Source organism: Syngnathoides biaculeatus, chromosome 8 (genome assembly GCF_019802595.1).
Source record: "Syngnathoides biaculeatus isolate LvHL_M chromosome 8, ASM1980259v1, whole genome shotgun sequence".
NCBI lineage: Eukaryota > Metazoa > Chordata > Actinopteri > Syngnathiformes > Syngnathidae > Syngnathoides > Syngnathoides biaculeatus.
The window spans coordinates 6,446,224-6,468,911 of record NC_084647.1 but is presented as its reverse complement, the minus strand read 5'-3'; the positions used below and the strand labels follow the sequence as shown (position 1 = coordinate 6,468,911).

The 22,688-nt window shown below is 43.6% G+C and overlaps 1 protein-coding gene across 1 annotated transcript in view; it reads left to right on the top strand.

Moving 5' to 3' along the window:
• Positions 1-22,688, top strand: part of grm5b (glutamate receptor, metabotropic 5b) — a 68,549-nt gene that overhangs the window by 20,893 nt on the left and 24,968 nt on the right. The window contains exons 2-6 of the mRNA XM_061826991.1: positions 819-1,268; positions 2,427-2,861; positions 2,936-3,050; positions 10,031-10,105; positions 10,280-10,454. Of these exons, the coding sequence (XP_061682975.1) occupies positions 1,116-1,268; positions 2,427-2,861; positions 2,936-3,050; positions 10,031-10,105; positions 10,280-10,454 (953 nt within the window). The 5' untranslated portion in view covers positions 819-1,115. The remainder of the gene's footprint in view (positions 1-818; positions 1,269-2,426; positions 2,862-2,935; positions 3,051-10,030; positions 10,106-10,279; positions 10,455-22,688) is intronic.

Below are 22,688 nucleotides of genomic sequence, written 5' to 3'. Positions count from 1 at the left end.
TACAGGCCGGGAATTACGGTATTTCTCTCACGGTTTAATAATGCAATAGAACATAGTACCTATAATTTATGAGATGGAATTTGTACTCAAGGTAATCTGTCCCACATTATTCAGTTGCTGTGACATGACTTTGATTAAATTAGAAACTCATTTTTTTTTTTTAAATTTTAGATTTACTGTACTTATTTTTTGTTGTATGATAATAACGCTAAAATGATACATTGCGCATGGCCTATACAATTAATACACTCTTGGTTCGATGATGTACTTTGCAGCCTTTTATTATCCCTTCTGATGTAGGGAAGCAAAAAAAACAGGAAGTGACTCAATTTCATTTCGTTTGTTTTGATGTACAGTATTTTATGGAAACAAAAAAAAAGGGAAACGGGAAAAAGAGATTGAATGTTTTAGCATTTAATCAACGTAAAATTCTTTTAAAAACAATGAAAATTAAATGTGAGAACATTTAATGAGGAAAGAGGAAGGGCAATTCTGAATTGCATGGTATGGTGACATTGTGCATTATGATCCCTAATATCGTACATGGGAGGTATATTTTCCCTAAATTATAAAAAAAACATTTGCACTGAAAGTCAAATGTTTAAAGATTTAAGGGTTGATTTTAAAGGGTTTCACTCTAAATGGTCGCATCATTCGCTGCATGGACAACATATAAAATACAAATGTCTGTATTTTTCCTTCTAACATAACTCCTGTGCAAAATATGTATTATTTTTGCATAACCAAGAATAGTGTGTGTTTGTGTTTTTTGTGATGGTTTTTGAGGACACTTTTTTTTCTTTCTGTCCTCCGTGCAGGTTCGTGCGAACATGTCTGTCCGTCGCCGCTTTCTTCGGACATCAGCTCTTCCTTTGAAACGGTGCAGCCTGGACTTCAACCCTCTGTCGAAACCCAGTCAAGATTTTCCGTCAAATTTCCCGAGTCTCACCGCTGCACCTGTCTCTGTCGTGACGACTTTCCACCGCTGAAATCCGGAGACAGGAGAAGGAAAAGAGTGTGTTGCCATGACTAGAAAAATTTTTCCAGGACGAGTAGTCACCTGTGAGAGTATTTTTTAAACTCGCCTTTGGATTACTGAACAGACCAAAGCCAAGATGCTACTGTGGCTACTCTTCTTCTTTGCTTGGGTGGCCCTCGACCAAACTGACTCCGCCCAGTCTAGTGAAAGGCGAGTTGTCGCCCACATTCCTGGAGATATCATAATTGGTGCATTGTTCTCCGTGCATCATCAGCCTCCTGCTGACAAGGTTGGTTTTGGAATATTTGGCATGTCACATCATAATGTTGAAATCAATATACAGTGGTGCCTCGGTTCTCGACCACCATCTGTTCCAGAAGGCCGGTTGAAAAGTGAAATGTTCGAAAACCGAAGCGAGTTTTCCCATTAAAATGAATGGAAAATGAAATAATGCGTTCCAAGCCTAAAAAATAGTTTTTGTAAAGCGTTTTTTTTTTTTTTTTTTTTTTTTTTAGCTTTTCCTGATAATAAACTGTATAGTAGAAATGGATGTATAGTTTACATACTTTATATATAATTAAATAATTTAAGAAATGTATTTTATTTTTTGCTTAAAATGTATGCTTTAGTAGTAGACTATGATAGGCTGGAAGCGCATTGCTGTATCTGTAGCAACTGACCCCAGCCTTGTAAACCTTTTTTTTTTTTTTATTAACGAAAGTGCAGAATAACTTCAAACAAGCAACTTGCCTTCTTTGGAGAAATGATAATGGTTAATACGGTAGTCAAACCCTCAACAAATTGTTTTTTTATTTGCACAGGAAGTACATAATGTACAAAAAATGTAACTTTCAACTAGAGGTACGGTTAATGGAACAAAAGAAAAAGACAATGCAAAACAACTGTTTTAAATGTCTTCGGTGGGGGTGACTCGCCCCTTTTTAACAAAGAAAGAATCTAAGGTAGACTGTTTCTGCCGTCTTTTGAGCACCTCCCCGAAGTGGCTCAGAACAATGTCATTGAAATTTTGCAGTGCTCTGCAAAATTCTGCTCTGTTAGGGTGATGGAGTTCTACAAAATTATGGATGTCGTTCCATTTAGCGGAGAAAGAAGGAAGCAACTTTTCGACTTCCTCTGAGATCTGTGGCCTCTGCTTGGTCAACACGGCTCCTCCTTCAGCGACATCATCCTTGTGTTTCAGAATGGTGCTGAGTGTCGATTTCACCATGCCATACTTTCGGGGGTCCGTTCGAAAGCACAATACCAAATTGTCGTGGGTCAGCTGGTCGGGGCGTTCGAATACCGATTTTCGTTCCAAAACCGATTTGTACGGAAACAGACGTTCGAAAACCGAGGTACCACTCTATAGCTGAGTGATGTATACTATAAAAGACCATTTCTAGAATTTCCTACCGTTTGTGTCTACTACGTATTCCGTCCCGTCCAGGTTCACGAACGCAAGTGCGGCGCAGTTCGAGAGCAGTACGGTATCCAGCGGGTGGAGGCGATGATGCACACGCTGGACCGCATCAATGCAGATCCTCACATCCTTCCCAACATCAGCCTCGGATGTGAGATCCGTGACTCCTGCTGGCACTCCGCTGTGGCCCTGGAACAGAGCATCGAGTTTATTCGGGATTCGTTGGTGTCCTCCGACGAAGCGGAAGAGTGGGGCGGAGGAAACCCTTGGGGTGGAGGCGGTGGGGGCGCAACCATGAAGTGCACAGACCCTTCCGCCACTCCCATGCGAGGGAAAAAGCCCATCGTGGGTTTAATCGGGCCGGGATCAAGCTCAGTCGCCATCCAGGTCCAGAACCTTCTACAACTGTTCAACATACCGCAGATTGCCTACTCTGCCACTAGCATGGATCTTAGTGACAAGGTGAGATATACTCTACATTGTTCATCAATGACTTTTTTGGTCTGTCCCCTTACTTTTTGTCTCTACTTTTTCAGAGTCTTTACAAGTACTTCATGCGCGTGGTGCCGTCGGATGCCCAACAGGCAAGGGCTATGGTGGACATAGTTAAGAGATACAACTGGAGCTATGTGTCTGCCATAAACACCGAAGGTAAAACACCCAGCGCAATATGGATATTCGTTTTTGTTTTTACTTGTCCATGAGTACAGATTTTCTTTGGGATGTAGATGAGAATTGTCATGAGCGGGGGTCGGCCACTGCCAAGAGGGGCAGTTTCACATTGGGACTGTCATTAGACGGGCATTTAAGTTGGAGTTTTTGTCACTGGCATTTGCCAGTTCGTTGCCCTGAGTTAGTGAGTTGGTGTAGTGTTGAGCTATCCTTGTCACAGTGTTTCTGTGCCACCACAGTTGAGTCCTGTCTGAGTTTATGTTTCATAATCATAGTCAAGTCCTAGTTCATGTTTTTACTAGTTTGTCTCCTAGTCATCAGACCGTTTTTGGATCCTGCCTTTGCGTAGCGTTTTGTGCCTCTGCCTTCTCGGACTGCTTACACCGCGTATGACCCTGTTCCTTGAATAAACCACGGCTAACATCATGCTCGCGTCTCGGGGTCCCGCATTTGGGTCCACCCCTGCACCGATGGTTCGTGACGAGAATCGAAGAAATTAATGCAGTTATGGCGTATTTGAGGACTAGTGTGACCGAGTAAGACCACAGTAAATGTTTTTTTTTTTTTCTATTGATCATGGCTTATGCTGTAAAATGCATCAAGTCAATGCAGGGAAGACGTCGCGACACTGGCTAAACTAGCGTTAATGATTCTCTAGCCATGTTAGTTACTGGCTAGCGACAATTAACATGTTTAAACAGAAATAAGAGGACGTGCTCATTTTTCCATCACTTTATTGTAGTTTTAGTTTACATTTTTCTAACATTTTCACTACCCGCCCTTACGATACAACCTCTAGAGTGCATATACAAGATTTATGTGCGGTGATGTATAGTTGTATGCCCTTCAGCATATTGTGCCGGTACTACTCGGGAAACCTAAGATAGGAGTACAAGAAGGTTGATTAATAATGGCATGCAGCCAAAAATTCCCGATAAAATCAGAGTATTGATCATTTGCCTGACTGAGACATGTTCACGCAATAACATCGGATCGAACGAATCCTCGTCACTTATTGTCAAAAAGAAGATCACCACGGTGACCCCAAGATGCGCTTGAACCCCTTCACCTTATGAAGCGCCGCTAGTTAGCGCCATCCGCTCATTTAGCTAATGTACCTTGTTTCCATTTACACTCGGATTCACTTTAATTTGTCGGCTCTGGGTCAGTGGGTAGCGAGGTCGTCAGGTGAAAGAAGGATCACCGGTTCGAATCCTGGCTGTGATTTGTTGATGTGTCCTCGGGCAAGACGCTCAACCCCAATTTGCTCGCAGTGGGCCAGGCAGTATCTTGCACAGCTTGGTTGCCAGCTAATCGCAGACAAATTGGAGACAGACAACCGCACTCACAATCACACCTCGGGGCAATTTAGAGTGTCCAATTAAAGTTTTTGGGGATGTGGGAGGAAACCGGAGTTGCTGGAGAAAACCCACGCAGGCTCGGGGAGAACATGCAAACTCCACAAATGCGGGCCTGGGACTGAACCCCGGACCTCAGAACTGTGAGGCCAACGCCTAACCAGCTGATCCACCGTGCGGCCGTTAAGGATTTTCTGACGAATCGAATTGAATTCACCCTTTTTGCCTCACTGGCTTGCACTTACTGTTCTCAGGACTGGGGTTCAAATCCTGGCCCCCCCTGTTTGGAGTTTGTATGGTCTCCCCGGAAGGTTCTATCATTGTTATTGTTTTTGTTTCTACAGTTATACAGCGGATTAAAGTACAGTATAGTACGGTAAGTAGTAAAAAAATAAGTAATAATGTGGTTGTTGTATGGCGGCACGGTGGATCAGCTGGAAAGCATTGGCCTCACAGTTCTGAGGTCCCGGGTTCAATCCCGGCCCCGCCTGTGTGGGTTGTCTCCGCGTGGGCACTCCGGTTTCCTCTCACATCCCAAAATCATGCAACATTAATTGGATACTCTAAATTGCCCCGAGGTGTGATTGTACGTGCAAATGGTTGTCTGTCTCTATGTGCCCTGCGATAGGCTGGCAACCAGATTCAGGGCGTCCCCCGCACTCCAGCACTCCTCGCGACCCTCGTGAGGATAAGCAGCAAAAGAGAATGGATGGTTGGATATTTTTGTGTGTGTGCGTGATACGCTCGATTAGATTGCTGCGTACAACTTTCCTCGTCTCCGAGACGACTTGTTGTGTTCAGGCGGGCATGGAGGTCGTGCGCCGGATTTTTTTTTTTATATCCCCTCAGACAGGCACATTTGACCTTGGAATAGATCTTCAAGGTCGAGCGTTGCTTTCTCAAATGCAAGCAGCCAGAGCCCCAGAGTGTGAGAGAGAAGATGGCAAAGAGGGGAGAAGTATTCAGGATGGGGGTTGGGTGAGAATGAAGGGCCTGCGTGGAAATCACAAGAAAGAGGAATAGAAACATGCAAGAAGCAATGATATGAATGATGTGTGTGTGTGTGTGTGTGTGTGTGTGTGTGTAGACGAGTGTCTCTGTGGTTTACATCAATGGAGCGCTTGGAAAAGACAGGACGATGTGTAGGAAACGCAAAATGGGGCTGAGGGTGGGAATTCATGCACATAAGTTTTCAACATTAATTTCCAGGATATGGCTTTAAGATATGTGAGAAAGTGGGTAATGCTAAAATTCGTGTTTTTCATTGATATATGAAAATGATTTCTGTTTTAGTATTTGCTTTGTTATATCGTGCGTTCCTGTAGCCTTCCTACAGTTGATGCAATATTAAATCTACTTTTAAAGGACTAAAACCTCTGCATCCGCCGTGTTTTGAATGCCGTACTTTGTGTAAAAGATTCGAGAAGCACTGCGGCAGTCTGTTCTCCCAGAGATCAAATTTACAGATTGCTAAAGTGACCCAAATTTTGTTACATTTATCCAAACCTGTCAGCCCTACTTTTAATATGCTCATGTTTCCATAGAAACTGGATTGATCCGAATATTTACTATATTCATTGCGCTTCCCATGCGCAGCAGAGCAACGGCGTGTCAGTTCAATTGGTCACATTTCGATCCCGTTCATTTATGTAAGCGTTATCATTATTCTTCTTCACTATTGAGCCGAGTCTCAATTATCTCAACTCACCTCATTGAGTTCATTGATATCAAACTTGACACCTCACCCGAGTGTGATCCGACAAAAAACTGATCGATATACCCCCATGAATCAAGTTGGATGCCTTTTCTCCACCTCCTCTTTATTGCGGCTTGTTTGTATTTATTGACTTTCATTCAGCCGCAAATGGTGATGAAAATGGAACGGGTCGCGTCGGAAATGATCCGAACGAAAGTGGAGACGCACTGACTGAATTTTCGTCCATCTCACACTACGCTTTGGCTGCGTAGCCTCGGGGTAACGATTGAAAGCGGGGGTTTCAAACTCAAATTTACCTTGGGACTGCTGGAGGCGGAGTCTGGCTGAGCCTCGGGCGCAGATGGATTTATGTGGAATTTCAATAAAAAACAATACTATCTTCTAAAACACATTTTTTAACACAAAATAAGATGAAGAACGACGCAGGTGTTTGTGTGCACAACTTCTGAAAACAAAACAAAACAAAAAAAAACTCCATGGCAACCCTGCTGCAACTTGAACATTGTTTCTCTGCTTACGTCAAGCCTGGTTGATGTCACACGCCCGATAGCCATCCACCCCACCGTGATTGGTCGCCTCATCGGCACGACACTGTAAAAGTACCATCCGTATAAAACTCGAGGGCCATTGTACTTTTCATATTCAGGTGGGGGCCACAAAATATCGCCTCGTGGGCCGCAAATGGCCCGCCGGGCGCCAGTTTGAGACCAGTGATTGAACGCGTTGAATAGTTTCTAGGCATTGTCTCTTTAACAAGTCCTCAATTTTAATTAACTTTTGTTGCAGGACTACAATCAATAAACTTTATCTATGCTTTGAGAAGTCATTTTTGCACTCCATCAGGGGCGTCAAATTCATTTTTCTCGCGGGCCACGTTGTAGTTCGGGTTTCCCTCAGTGGGTCGCTTTGACTGTGAAACAACAAAAATGTTTAATCGTCTTATCATGTTTATATAATGAATTTGTGAATCAGTTTTGGAATCAGAAATCCAAGGCCAACGTGTTTTTCAACTATTCATGTTTGGTCACACAAAAATGCTTGTAATATCTCAACTTGATCATTTACGATAAATGATCATTTGAAATCATGGTACAGATTTTTTCCAAGAATAACGGAAATGGATTTCCATTGCGACCCCTGACGGGACAAGCCGAAAGGAAAAGAAGAAGATGGAAATGGAAAGTCTAGATTTGGCCTCACGGGCCACACAAAATCATGTGGCGGGCCGGATCTGGCCCCCCGGGCCTCGAGTTTGACACCTGTGCTCTGCATTCTAACGTTGTTTTTCAGGCGTATTCACGCTCGACTGTAGGAAAGTGTGGTCGTGTCCACAAGTATTCAAGGCTACCAGGGAGCTGTTTATGCGTCTTTTTTTTGTTGTTCTCCAAGTGTCATCGCACGTGCAAATCGAGATGCGACGTGAGGTATGAAAAATTCACAGAAAACGGGCGGAAGACGAGCAAATGTTTGCTGCGCTGGGGAAGTATTGACAGGGAGAAAGGAGATGACACGTTAAGATGGGGGAATAGCACGCAAGATGTTACGAGAGGACGAGAGTAGCAATTGAGGGATGGGTGGGGGGGGGCGGAGGAAGGAGAGAAGTGGGGAAAGCGAAGAAGGGAAGGATTTCAGCGGAAATGAGACCTGCCACTCTCTTGTAAAACCTTCGAGGAAGCCGCTTGTCTACACCAAAGTGAAGCTCCTCCGGCAGATTACGTTATATGTGCAATATTTGTGTGTGTATATATATAAAGATTGGGAATGAGTAAGAATTGGGTATTTGTGTGTAAGACTTTATTGAAAAAAAAATACTGCCTGTAGCAGTTTAGGGAAGGGCACATACAGTACGTAGGAAAACGTTTCAAAGCCGGAAAGAATTACAGGGAGACGCGGTGGGGGAGAAAAAAAAAAAAAAATATGTCTCGCACATAAATCCCTGTTGGGACTCGAGTGAAGTAGGTTACAAGCTTTATCGATTCTGATGACTTTAACTCGGCGTGCGTGTGCATGTGAGGGTGCGTGTGCATGTGTGTGTGTGTCTATGGGGTAAGAAGGTCTGCACCATCTGTCTCCTGCTCCTCTCACTGAGAGACTAATTACAGGAATTTATACTTAGCTCTGACACACTTGTTATTGCCGTAGAGCCCTGCATGGCAACACACACGCACGCACGCATGTATGCACATGTACACACGCACACGCAAGCACGCACATCGTGATCTACTGTTTTTTTTTTTATTTTCCTTTTTCGATAACCCGATTTCTTGTTCTTTATTCTCAATTTTATCGAACCAGAGGTCATTTTAGAGCGAGTTTCTGTAGCCGGGGATCGGATCGCCAAGGTCCCCGCCGTGGTTCTGTTGGCTTCGTCAAGCCGTGATCGCCAGCTCTCATTGGAGCGGTTCGCAGGCAAGTGTGAAGCGACTGGGATGAGAATCAGAACCTCCAAATTTGAGATTATAGTCCTCAGTCGGAAAAGGAGGGTGTGCCCTCTCCGGGTCGGGGATGACATCCTGCCCCAAGTGGAGGAGTTCAAGTATGTTGGGGTCTTGTTCACGAGTGAGGGAAGGATGGACCGGGTGATCGACAGAAGGATCGGTGCGGCGTCTGCAGTGATGCGGATTTTGTATCGGTCCGTTGTGGTAAAGAGGGAGCTAAGTCGAAAGGCAAAGGTCGATCTACGTTCCTACCCTCACCTATGGGGATGAGCTGCGGGTCGTGACCGAAAGAAGAAGATCCCGGATACAAGTGGCCGAAATGAGTTTCCTCCGAAGGGCGTCCGGGCTCTTCCTTAGAGATAGGGTGAGAGGCTCGGTCATCCGGTAGGGGCTCAGTGTTGAGCAGCTACTCCTCCGCATTGAGAGGAGCCAGATGAAGTGGCTGGGGCATCCGATTCGGATGCCTCCCTGTTGAGGGAGTTCCGGGCATGTCGCACCGGAAAGAGACCACGAGGATGACTCAGGACATGCTGAAGAGACTATGTCTCTCGGCTGGCTTGGGAATGCCTCGGGATCCCTCCGGAAGAGCTGGAAGAAGTGGCTGGGGAATGGGAAGTCTGGATATCCCTGGTGAAGCTACGTCCAACGCGACCCGACTCATCTCCCGGTCTGTCCTGGAGCTCTCCCTTAGAGGTAGGGTGAGAAGCTCGGTCATCCAGGAAGGGGTCAGTGTCGAGCCTGTACTCCTCCCCATCGAGAGGAGCCAGATGAAGTGGCTGGGGCATCTGATTCAGATGCCTCCTGGACGCCTCCCTAGTGATGTGTTCCGGGCACGTCCCACCGGAAAGAGACCCTGAGGACCCCCCAGGACACGCCGGAGAGACTATGTCTCTCGGCTGACTTGGGAACACCTCAGGATCCCTCTGGTCGAGCTGGAAGAAGTGGCTGGGGAAAAGGAAGTCTGGGTATTCCTGCTGAAGCTGCGATCCGACCCAGAAAAAAACGGTAGTTAATGGATGGAGATCATTTTAGACAATGTAATTCTGTTATTGATTACACACAGAATGAGAGAGACAAATCTTAAGAGCTAATCTCTTTGAATGATGTTCAGAGAGCCTCGTTATAGAAATGGATTTCTGATGTTTTCTTCATGGCGCCACCCACAAAATGGTGAGATGAAAGGGAAAGGGGGAGATTTTCGACAGGGAACTCCTAACATTTTCTTCGCCAGTGCGTGCAACCTTTCATTTGCATAAATTCCAGGTCACCCACTTTCTTTGGCAAAGAAGTGGGTGCCACGGCGGGGAGACAGGTTCTCTGACACAAATGTGAGATTATTAAATCGCGCTAAGGCAGACGAGTCATGGAACTGGGTCGGTACGTCTCTCCCCTGCCTTCCCGTGGCTGGTTTTTCCCCTCCTCGTTGAAGCCTTTTTGTCTTTTCAGGCAATTATGGAGAAAGCGGGATGGAAGCGTTCAAGGACATGGCAGCCAAGGAGGGCATTTGCATCGCTCATTCTGGTAGGATTTATGGACACAAGGTCAAATAATAAAATCACCGTGATAAAAGAATTGTTTTGTTCCAATATCCTCCGCTGTCCAAACACTTTTGAGTTCATGCACCGTGCTCCGCTTGCCTCGAAAGAGATCGGAAAGCGTCACAGGCTGTGCTTGTTTCTGCCACGTTTGCTTCAGGCAAAATCTGGAGCAATGCTGGCGAGCAGAGCTTCGACCGATTGGTGGAGAGGCTGAGGGCCCACCTACCCAAGGCCAGGGTGGTGGCGTGTTTCTGCGAGGGCATGACTGTCCGCAATATCCTCATGGCCATGAGGCGCCAGGGACTGGTGGGAGAGTTCCTTTTGGTCGGCAGGTCAGTGGTGCTGTGGTCATTAAGCTGTGTGAATGGATTCTCGGTTTAGATTAAAAACAAAAATGAACTGATTGAATGCTACGAAAAAATGGGTTGGCTTTTATTTATGCATTTATCCATTTATTTATTTGTTTGTTCATTTTTTTAACCATACGACCTTTCACCAAAAAAAGCTTACAAGTGTTTCCAGCACTCATCCATTCATAAACAAGCAGCATTGAGATGGATGTTGTTTGCGCACGTATTTACTGTTAAATCCTTTTGGAGTACCCAATGCACTTTGCTGTCTTTACCGATTATGTTACGCACATATGATATCGCGTCAAGACATTTCTTTTTTAAATGAATAATTGAATTGAATCTGTTAAGTTTGTGCAACGTACAAATGCTGAGTATTCATTCGTTCGTCTTCTGTTCCGCTTATCCTCACGTGGGTTGCCGGCGTGCTGCAGCCTATCCCAGCTATCCTTGGGGTACAGACAAAAAAAAAAAAAAAAACAACCGACCAGCAATTTAGAGTCTTCCATGAATGGAGTGGTTGTCAAACTGTGGGCGGCGGCACTAGTTGGGGCATTTTGACAGTAGGGCCGCGGTGCTACCATTAACGATCATGGCAACTTTTCGTCATTAAGTTACAGCCAGGTGAGGTTGTTGATGTTTTCCTCGATGTGTTGGAAAAAAAATTCAAGCTGGGGGGGTGCGGTGTGCTGAAAATGTAATTTCTAAAAAGTGGGGCTCGCCCCCCAAAAAATTTGGGAACCACTGATTTAATCCATGTTTTTGGGATGTGGGAGGAAACTTGGAGAAACCCACGCAGGCACGGGGAGAACATGCGAATTCCACACGTACGGGGCCTTCATTTGGACCCGACCCCAGTCCTCAGAACTGCGAGACAGATGTGTTAACCAGTCGTCCACAGTGCCGCTAAATATTGAGATATATTTCATTTTTCTACAGTGGGCTTTGCAATTGCTCTAATTTACAGGGATCCCTCTGACATTTCAAATTTCAAAGATAAAAAAAAAAAAAAAAATACCGTTTAGTGCTAATTTTAGAATTTTGTATCCCCATCATGAGGGGAATCGTGATTTATTTTTTTTACCTATATGTCAATACGTTTCCTACAATAAATTTGTAGAAAATAGCTTTTCTACACGATAATGTAAATCTACTCTTTCTACAGCGGGGTCCATTCTGCATCTAAGACATCGCAGCAGCATCCTTTTTGTTGTCTGTGCCGCCATGATGCTCATTAATACCATCATGCTCTTCCTTACCATCGTCATCATCATCATCATCATCATCATCATCGTCGTCACCCTGCTGAGTGAGGTAAAGACTTGTCGTATTCTATCAATATGATCGATCATCAAACAAAATGTAAAGCAGGCGGTAAAGTCCAAAATTGGAACGTATGTATTCGGGAGCGCTGTTGTGTGTCATTCTCATGCCTACCAGTGTCTTCCAGAGCAATCCGTTTTTGATTATTACAGTGTAATAAACTTCTGCCTTCAATCACATCCTTATCATAGAGTGGCCGCAGATTGGAGGTGGTCATGGGTGGATGCTCGGCTCAGCAGAGGTCCGTTGGAAGAAATTCTTATTAGCCCCGTTCTGTCGGGCAGACACTCTTTAATGTCGATGTAATTACATTACCACACGAGGACACAGATGATGTTAAAGATAATTATTCACTTACCACTGATCTGATTACGCTAAGTGTTTAACACCTCTGCGTGTGATTTGGCCATCGAGAGCTTCCGTGACCATTTGGATGAATAAGAAAATATCACAAGCAGATTAACGATAATGAGTACAACAACAGTTTTATCATAGTTTACCGTCAGTTTCCACCACGTGCCCGTTTTATTAAGGTGAATTATTGTCATATCAGTACCTCCTGAATATTAATGCTGGCTACTGGCCCCAGCAAAGTTGTTTCAAATGATATATAGTTCATGTACTACATGTGAAAAACATTAGTTACAATTGATATCAAATAATGCCACTGTGTTTACGCTTGTTTTCGAGCAACATCCCCTAAACTAACATACTTGAGCCGCCCCACGAACACGACAAATACAGTAAAGCCTCGGTTCTCGAACATCCCCGTTTTTGAACAAATCGGTTTTCGAATAAAAATTTGGAGTTTTTTTTTTTTTTGCTTCTGTTTTCGAACGAAAATCGTTACTCGAATGCCCCCGACAAAACCAAGCAAAGCAAAAAATAAATATATTTCTTAAATTATTTTATTATATAAAGTATTTAAACTATACATGTATTCCAACTATTCAGTTTATTATCAGGAAAAGCTAAAAAAAATGATTTAAAAAGCCAGAATTTTAGGCTTGGAACGCATTATTTCTTTTTCCATTCATTGTAATGGGAAACATCAATTCGGTTTTCGAACAAATCACTTCTCAAACCTTTTTCTGGACGGATTGTGGTTGAGAACCGAAGCATCACTGTACATTTCTTCTGAAAGATCTATACTGTTTTTTTTTTTTTTTTTTTTTTTTTAAATATCAGTGTGGTTAAAGTTAAACCACATAATATAAGATTTTCTTACACACAGACGAAGCTTAAGAAAGTTACAGACTTCTTGAGGAGGACCCCTGTTGTGTTGATTGCTGTTTTAATATTCTGTGTGCTCCCAGCAGGCAAGAAATCTAATAATGAAAATCAGAACTAGGACACATATCTATATCTCCAGAGTACACACAAATACCCCTTCTCGGTCTTCTGTGTTTCACTCCTGTATCATCAATTTACATCAAAATCAAATAACCTCTTACAGCTATGGAAGGAAATCTTGAAAAATATATGCACGCATATCTTGAAACTTTGAAGTTCATGCAGATGATTATTTTATGTCTCATATTTGCATAGTGACAAAGGGAATGCGGTCTCCCTTCTTCATCACCGAGCAGCTGCAATCGCACACCGGGCAATCGCGAGTTGCGCAAAACCAGCAGCAACAGCACATTTAACGAGAACGGCGGCGCCCAAAATGGATTGCGTGCATGCAAGATGCAAGCCCGACAGCTGATTCCCGCCCAAGCCAGTCGACCAAGTTAAGAATAAAAGTGTTTTTTTTTTTGTTCACCTTTTGGTTGGACAGGAAAATCTATGGTAGCTCAATGCTCTTTAGCTAACATGAAAGTAGTGATAGGATTCAAAAATATTTCGGGACCTAGACGCTAAAGGTTTGCAGAAAAGGAAAATTATCTTGTATGCAACGTTTGGATTTCATCCCAATGAAATTTGATGTCCATCAGGAGAAAATGATAGTAATCGAAAAACTCTGTTTTTAGGGCATCATCAGTTCACATTGTGTGCCTTAATGATGAAGGTCGGAACAAGTTTCAGCAAGAATCTTTCCGATGGCCATTTTGATTGATTGATTGATTGAGAAAGTAGAGTCTTTGAATCAAACGTTGAATATCGTCATATTCTCTCCATTGAAGACGTAGCATACGGTCGGTAATTCGCAGGGTCGGTCAATCACAATACTGTACACCCAAGTGAGCTATAGTACAAGTTATCTAATCTTTTGGATAACTCAGTTTTAATAACGACTATCAGAATGATGATTCAATGATTGTGTTATTATTATAGGCCAAAGATGTTTGTTACTCAGCAACCCGACTATACTTTAATCTGTCGTCCACTTCGTCACCTTGTCTTCGCCTCCATGTCTTTGTTCTCGTTCTCGTCCTCATCAGTCTGTGTGCCTTTTCATGACATACGGTGAACGACCATCATCTTGTATTCATTGTTCATGCACCTGCCGCTCCAAGGAATTTAGATTGACACACGTTCACGTAATAACCTTGCTGTCAGATATGTCCGTCCGTTTTCTGCCGCTTATCTGAGGTCAGATCGCGTGGGAAGTAGCTTTAGCAGAGACGCCCAGACTTCCCTGCCCCCAGCCACCTCGTCCTGGTCTTCCGGTGGAGTTCTGAGGCGTCCCCAGGCCAGCTGAGAGACATCGTCTCTTCAGCGTGTCCTGGTTCGTCCCCGTCTAACCACCTCACCAGGGAGGGAGAATCAGATGCCCCAGCCACCTCATCTGGCTTCTCAACGCAGAGGAGCAGCGGCTCTACTTTAAGTTCCTCCCAAATGACTGAGCTTCTCATCCGATCTCCAAGGGAGAGCCTTGACACCCTCCGGAGACCACTTGTATTCGGGATCTGGTCCTTTTGGTCACGGCCCGCAGATGAATTGAGAGCTCTGACTTTCGGCTTAGGTCCTTGAGAATGAATGAATGAGTGAAGTGACCAGGGCAATATTACCCTATCGTTTGGAGCCATATTTAGATGATATGCGGAATACTTCTCGCTAACAACAGACTCCCCGACAGTATGTATAAGCCACCCGGGCGCCGCCGAAGTCGTGCTCGGCGGACGAGGTGATATCTTGCATGGGGCTCCACTCCAATTGAGATTGGCCGTCATCTTTAGCTTTTTCCATTTTCTAATGATCGCGCCAACAGTGGACCTTTTTTTTTTTACCAAGCTGTTTGGCAATTTCTCCGTAGCCCTTTCCAGTCGAGTGAATCGGAACAGAATGCTAAAAAGATAAACATGCATCAATTGGAGTCTCTAAATTGCTTGTAGGTATGATTGTACGTGCGATTGTTGTCTGTCTCTGTGTGCCCTGCGATTGGCTGGCAACCAGTTCAGGGTGTACCCCGCCTCCTGCTTGATTACAGCTGGGATAGGCTCCAGCACTCCGAGGACCCTCGTGAGGATGAGCAGCTCAGAAAATGGATGGATGGGATACAGTCATTTTTTTCATTTCTTTGTAGACATGTTTATAAATAAACACAGGGGAATATGCAGAAATGTATGATTGATGGAGAAGACATATTTAATCTCGTGAGTGAGTGCGTGAAGTATATCCCCGTGGCGCTGTATCAGGTTATGAGATCCGTACATGATTTGTGTGTCTGGACTATCTCTGGATACTCTTGAGAGAAACACCAGACCCACAAATACGTTTACATTTCACAAGTTTTCTGCGTGTCAGTTTGACAATTGCCCTTACATCCTGTCAACTGGAACATGTCGTGGGCATGGCCTGGCCACTGCTGTGGGCGGTGCTTCCTTTGAGGGGCGTGGTGTCAGCCCACCTCTGACAGGTGTCACAGCTATGTTGCATTCGGGACACTAATCGACCAAGCACTTAAGTACTGAATGTGTCACCGGCATTTGCCAGTTCGTTGCATATGCTTCACTGCATCAAGGTATCCTACGCTAGTGTGTATAATGTAGAGGAATCCTTTGTCACAGCGAGCCTGTGCCACCACAGTTAAGTCACGTTTTTGTTCATGTTTCCAAGTTTTGCCTCGTAGTCGTCGGATTTTATTTCATGTTTTTGGATCTTGCCTCTAGCCTTGCGTTTTTGTGCCTCTTCCTTCCAAACTTTGCCTCGTACTTCGGACCTTGTTTCAGGATTATCGGGCTTGGACTTTCGGCCATGCGTTTTGTGCTTCCGCCTTATTGGGCTACTTAGCTGTGTACGACCTCTTCCTGAAATAAAACCGTTCTTAAGATCATGCCCTTGCCTCGGAGTCCTGCATTTGGGTCCATCCCCATGCAGTTGACTTATGACAGAACACTGGTGTAGTGTTGTGCTGTAGGATTTGTATTATAAATAAGAGTGTATTAATTGGTTTAATCCTTTTTGTATTTTCAGTTTTGGGAACTCAGTTTGGTATTAATGCACTGCGGTCAAACTAAGTGCTTGCTCAATCGTGGGCTCTGGCATGCGCAAACCCAAACACAGCAACAGATTATCCCTTTTTTATTAATTAATTTGTTATACACCCATGTCTGACATACTAATGTTCCAATTATTCCAAATATCAATTCCCCTTAATATTAGTAAAGCATTGTGTGTGGATTAATGTAGAAAAAGACACGGCAGAAATATTCTTTTTTTTCTATGCTGGTTCTTAGCACTTACTGTGTTGAAATCCTTCCCGATCCTCCTTTCATTTTATATCTTGTAATTTCCTTTTTTCTTTTTGCGCTCACCTCATTTATCAGACATTGGAAAGGCTAACGAAGAAAGTGTCTGGCTTGGTCGTACTGTTCCTGAATAGGAAATTAATTGACCCTTTATTTAGCCCAGACACTGAACCAGGAAAAAGGTAATTAAACAAAATGAACTTCGATGCCCCTGAGAAAGAGCAGGGAGTTATGAGAATGCAAGAAAGTTATCAGATTTTCAAAGAATTGTTCCTCTGCCCTGCTTACAGCATAGAAAATGGGGGCAAATGGTCGGGCAGCAAATCTTGGAATTAACAGCTGACAAATGCAGGTGAAAAAAACAAACATGCTAGATTTTTTTTCATTTTTTTTTACTTCTTTCTACGCCTATTGAGCGTGTACGTTTGTATTGAAGGCCAAAACCTACCGCTGCTGTCCTTTTGATATTTATTTACAGCATTTATCCATTTGAACTTAAATTTGTTTGTCATATCTTGTGTTGATTTATTTTGGAAGTGTAAAATAATGATATGAAAATTTTGCATTTTGCAGTCGCATATAGCACAGCCACTCCCACACCCCTCATGGGCAAATTTGTCTTAGTTGGGATAAATTCTACTACTGTGCCTTGTTAAAATGCTGAGTGGCCATTACTGCTGGGAAAACAGGAGGCACTGTTGCTGCTGACCCAAAATGTTAATGTTAAGCCCTGTAGGGCAGTTATATAATAATAAATGTTTATTTGTACAATTTACACGAGAATCATTTTGACAAAAATGCAGTAACTTCTATATAAACTGGATTTCATCACAGTGTGATTTGATGTCAGATACAAGCGAACGTCAGTATCGGATGTGCCATTTCAGTTTTATTCATTAGAAATTACAGTAAAGCAAAAGTGGGCAAAGATGCGCGGGGGTATCAAAACCTTTTAGATTTTCTAATACAACAACAAAATAACAGGAGTGAGGAACACGACTGTATACACTAGTAACCATACAATAGTTCCTGTCATGAGATGTTCTGCCTCACGTTCACTTCTTTTGTCAGTCCGATATTTTAGCTACTAAATGACAACTTGGGCCATGCTTGCTTGCTCGTAAATTAGTTCAGTCCAGCTAAAATAAATTACTTTGTATTAGTTTCAAAAGGGCGGCGCGGTGGTTCAGCTGGAAAGCGTTGGCCTCACAGTTCTGAGGTCCCGGGTTCGATCCCGCACCCGCCTATGTGGAGTTTGCAAGTTTTCCCAGTGCCTACGTGGGTTTTCTCCGGGCACTCCGGTTTCCTCTCACATCCCAAAAACATGCAACATCAATTGGTCACTAAATTGCCCCTAGGTGTGATTGTTAGTGCGACTGTTTGTCTCAATGTGCCCTGCGATTGACTGGTGACCAGTTCAAGGGTGCACCCTGCCTCCTGCCCGTTGACAGCTGAGATAGGCTCCAGCACTCCCGCGAAGCCCGTGAGGATAAGCGGCTAAGAAAATGGATGGATGGATAGTTTCAAAAGAACTTGTCAGGCTGTCCATCCCTCAAACACTTAATCCTTACGGGTTTTCAAATTTTCTCAACAGTTATCATTAAGGGCTTGCACTAAAACAAATAAAGTCGATGATTCTGCTGATATTTTTAGTATGTTAATGTCAGAAATTTCATGAGCAGCAAAAGTTTAATAAAACCGAAACACGCTTAATTTCACTGTTAATGTTTACATGATCTACTTGATTTGTAATCAAATCAAATCACTTTGGTAAGTTCATCCATCCATTTTCTTAGCCACTCATCCTCATGAGCGTCGCGGAGAGTGCCGCAGCCTCTCCGAGCTGTCAAAGGCCAAAAAGGAAAAGAAGAAGATGTGTGTGAAAATGAGTTAATTTGCTGTAGAAAGACACAGTGTCAGTTCTACACTCAATGTATAGTTTTTTGAAAACAAAAACAACAGCAAAAGATAAACAAGAGATATATCTCGGTATTTTTATGCAAATCTCTAAATTCATATAATTTATAGGGTAGCACATTTTGTTTAAACCAACCTGTTTTTCCGTTTTACAACAACATGCTGACATCTGCAAAAGAGAAGACTACTGTTCCATGCATCCAATTTCTTAGCCGCTTATCCCCACGAGGGTCGCGGGAGTGCTGGACCCTACCTGAGCTGTCAACGGGCAGGAGGCGGGGCACACCTTGAACTGGTTGCATCCAATCGCAGGGCACATAGAGACAAACAGCCACATTCACAATCACACCTTGGGGCAATTTAGAGTGTCCAAATAATGCTGCATGTTCTTCGGATGTGGGAGGAAACCGGAGTGCCTGGAGGAAACCCACGCAGGCACGGGGAGAACATGCAAAGTCCACACAGGCGGGACGGGGATCGAACCCGGGTCTTCAGAACTGTGAGGCCAACGCTTTACCAGCTGGGCCGCCCGGTTAGTTCATATCAATTGGATTTAAACAGCAGTTCGGCAGAGTTCAAATGAGACGAATCTTGATGTTTAGCAGAGTGTAGTTAGCAGCTGATGACGCCCCGTACCCACTAATCCCCCCCCCCCCCCCCCCCCCCCCGTGAGCTCAGTGGTACAGTATGTGTGCTGCTTCACAGCTCCTGCACAGCTTGTTACTATAGCAACCGCAGAGACTGAATTCAAGAAAATAGAGGCGAGAGAGTGTCGGGGAAAAAGATGGACAGATAAGAACGTTTACTTGTGTACAATGTCAATTAAAGGTCTCCCCCACGTCACCCGCGAAAATGTAACGGCGCACAAACTTAAAGGACCGTGTTCTGCCAAACCTCGCGGCCCAGAGAGGCGCAAGTTGGCGTACTTAGTGAAGAAAGAGGGAAAAGATCAAGGCTGTGTCTGTGGCATGTGGTACCGCCGAGATGTGGGAGATGGAAATGAAAGTCCAGAATAGCAGCTAAATTACTGTGGTTGCGTAATTGTCTCTTGGACACACACACACGGACGCAGGTATACCCACACACACACACACACAATTGTTTGGGTTGATAAAAATTAGTTGCATGCACCACACTTTGCCAATCCCTGCTGTCAAATGCACAAATTCTGTGCTTCTGTGTGCTGTGAACATCCATTTTCTCAGCCGCTTATCCTCACAAGGGTCGCAGGAGGCGGGGTACACCCTGAACTGGTCGCCAGCCAATCGCAGGGCACATAGACACAGACAATCATACCTCGGGGCAATTTAGTGTCCAATTAATGTTGCGTGTTTTTGGGGATGTGGGAGGAAACCGGAGAAAACCCCACGCAGGCACGGGGAGAACACGCAAACTCCACACAGGGAAGGCCGGGGAATGAACCCGGGTCCCCAGAACTGCGAGGCCGACGCTTTACAGCCGATCCGCCGTGCTGTGAACAATCATTTTTGAAGTCAAGTACAAGACTCGGGGCTTGAGCAGACAGATGTCCCTCAGTGAAGCCAGACGGAGTTTAAGGGACGCTAGCAGAGATGATTGGATAAGTTACCGAGGGAGCCAAAGGCCACCGTGGTGATGAAGATTAAGAAGTGTCTCTGAGAGAGAGAGAGGGCGAGAGAGAGCAGTCTTATACCGATGTTATATTACCTTACTTAGCGCAGTGTCTCTCGGGGCAAATTTGAAAATGACACCTCCCTCATGTGTGAAGGGGAAGAAAAAATTCCGTCAAGTGTGTTTTTTTTCTTGGACACGGGTGTCAAACTCCGAGGCCGGCGGCCAGATCTAGCTCACCGCATCATTTTACGTGGCCCACTAAAGATATCAAAGTAATCCCTCTTCATGTTTCCTGTGAGATGGATTTGTTCTTTTTTTATTTTGTAAGAAAATCTGTGCCAACAATGTAATTTATGATGTATAATTTCAAATATAGTGGCTTGGTGCTAACTGGTTCGCACATTTGCCTCACAGTTCTGAGGAGTCGGGTTCAAAGCCGGCCTCGCTTGTGTGGAGTTTGCGTGTTCTCTCTTGTGCCTGTCCGGGTTCTCCCTGGGTGCTCCAGTTTTTACGTACTTCCCAAAAACATGCTTGGAAAGTTAAATTAAAACACTTAATTGCCCATAGGTGTGAACATAAATGGTTGTTTGCTTACATGTGGGCTGCGATTCGCTGGCAAACAGTTCAAGGTGTACCCCGCCTCAGGCCCAGTCCGCTGGGATCGGCTCCAATACGCGACCCGAGTGAACAAAAGCGGTACGGAAGATGAATGAATGATTGAATGAGATTTTAAAATATGCAGCACAGTACGAAACAAAGAAGTCCCTACGGTTGCTTTGTCACGGCCCCCTTTGCCAGACACTTGAACCAACAGGAAGTGATTTCTCGTGTATAATGCGTCCTGAAGTATAACGCGCACCCCTAAAGTTGACCTAAAAAAAAATCAGGAAAACCCTTCTACCAATGGATAATGCACGGGATCAATTTGCTGCTATATGCTCAAAATATTAGGAATGATCTGTATTTCCATTTTGCTAGGTTTGTACTTTTGTTTGCACTTGTATTATTTAAAAAAAAAATGTCTGTACAACAATCATTAGTAATAATTTGTGCATGTGCTCATGTAGTGGTAATATACATATATTATTATACATATATACTGTTACAAAGGAGATTTAAAAACAATATTTGCTGCAATTATTTTGAGCCAAACAACACAGGTACAGTGCAGAACATATTTGTTTTTGTACACCTCTGGAGCGAAGTATACATTTTTGAAGCAATGCATCCGCGTTACAATTAAGCGAAAAATAAATGAAGTGAAAGTGAAGCAATTAATCAAGTAAACAATTAGAATTCCAAAAGATGCCTTTACTTGTTTTAGTGTTTGCTCGGATTAAATATGAAGTAGAATTTGCCTTGATTTACGGTGTAGGGACGCGTTCCCATATTAGAGAAATACTTTGGACTTGAGAGGAGTTTTCTTCTTGTTTGAAAGAAGTAATCAATTTCAAAAGAATAATTTGTAAATGAGTTGGTTTGTATATTGTTAAAGTTGTAACGCGGCTGGTGCAGATCAGCAATAAACATAATATACAATTCTGCAAATCACATTTCCATTGATGGCATCTCATGTTTGTTTTACAGTGAACGCGAAAATGTACATGTTTGTATGTGCATACTTAAAGCCCGTGCGCTTTTATGAGACATAAAGTACAGACAGTTGGCCGAGCGTGGGCTGGGAACCATGGCAACAGCCTCCGGGTCCTAGACTGAGGGAGGTGGAGAGAGGAGAACCGGAATGTCATTAACATCAGTCATTTTGATCAAAAAAAAAAAAAAAAATGGAGCGAGTATTTCATCGCTATTTATGCTCCTACAGTAAGCCGCACACAACTACAGTACACGTACGCCGTACGGCTCTTCTGAAGCCCTCCTATTAAAACGTTGGCCACACAATTCTATGGCGCGAGTGCAATTTGAACACCCGTGTTTGTCTTGAAATCAATTTCTGCGAGGGTTTGGTAGCCGGCGTTGTGTATCTAATCAATAGTATCTTTTTATTGTAAGATGGCGTAAAAAAACAAACAAAAAAAAAAAACATAAAATGGCAGATCTTTGTCGGGCTAAATTCTCTTCTCCTCTCTTTTGTTGGTTCACAGTAGTCACATCTATTCATACAAAGATTCCCTCGCTAAGTAATGCTACCTATTATGGACACACACACAAAAAAATAAAATACTGTGATTACATTTCGCTCCCGGCGAGTGACAACACAATAGATTATTTTTCTCCCTGCCAAAACTCCTTCACCGCGTGATTAGAAATTGGAGGGTACGTCATCACATCCCTTATTTATAATCACATTTTATCATAATGTTTTAGAAAATGATTGGTGAGGTTATTGGCGCAATCATTTTTATGTCTAACGGAATGTATAATGAGAGATTAAAAGCGTCTGTGTTTGGTTGATAATTTATAGACTTTGAGTGGTTGGCCAAACTTTGTCAACTCTGATGAAAATGCCGCTATGAGCCATTACTCAGTATGACAGTAACGCAGCTTTGCGTGTCAGTGGGAGTCCGTTGCCTGCGGAATCGACCGCAACAAAAGTCTGATTATTAAGTGGAAGTCGACAGAATTAAATGAGAAAAGGAAAGAGGGGCCAATTATAAAGTATCTCTATCTGCGATAAACACAATGAAAAACTAAGACGGCTGATTATTATGACATTTTATGAAAGAAGAAACAGCTGCTCCTAATGTGAGTGTGTGAATTAAAAGAAAAAAAAAAAAACAGAACGTGCAAA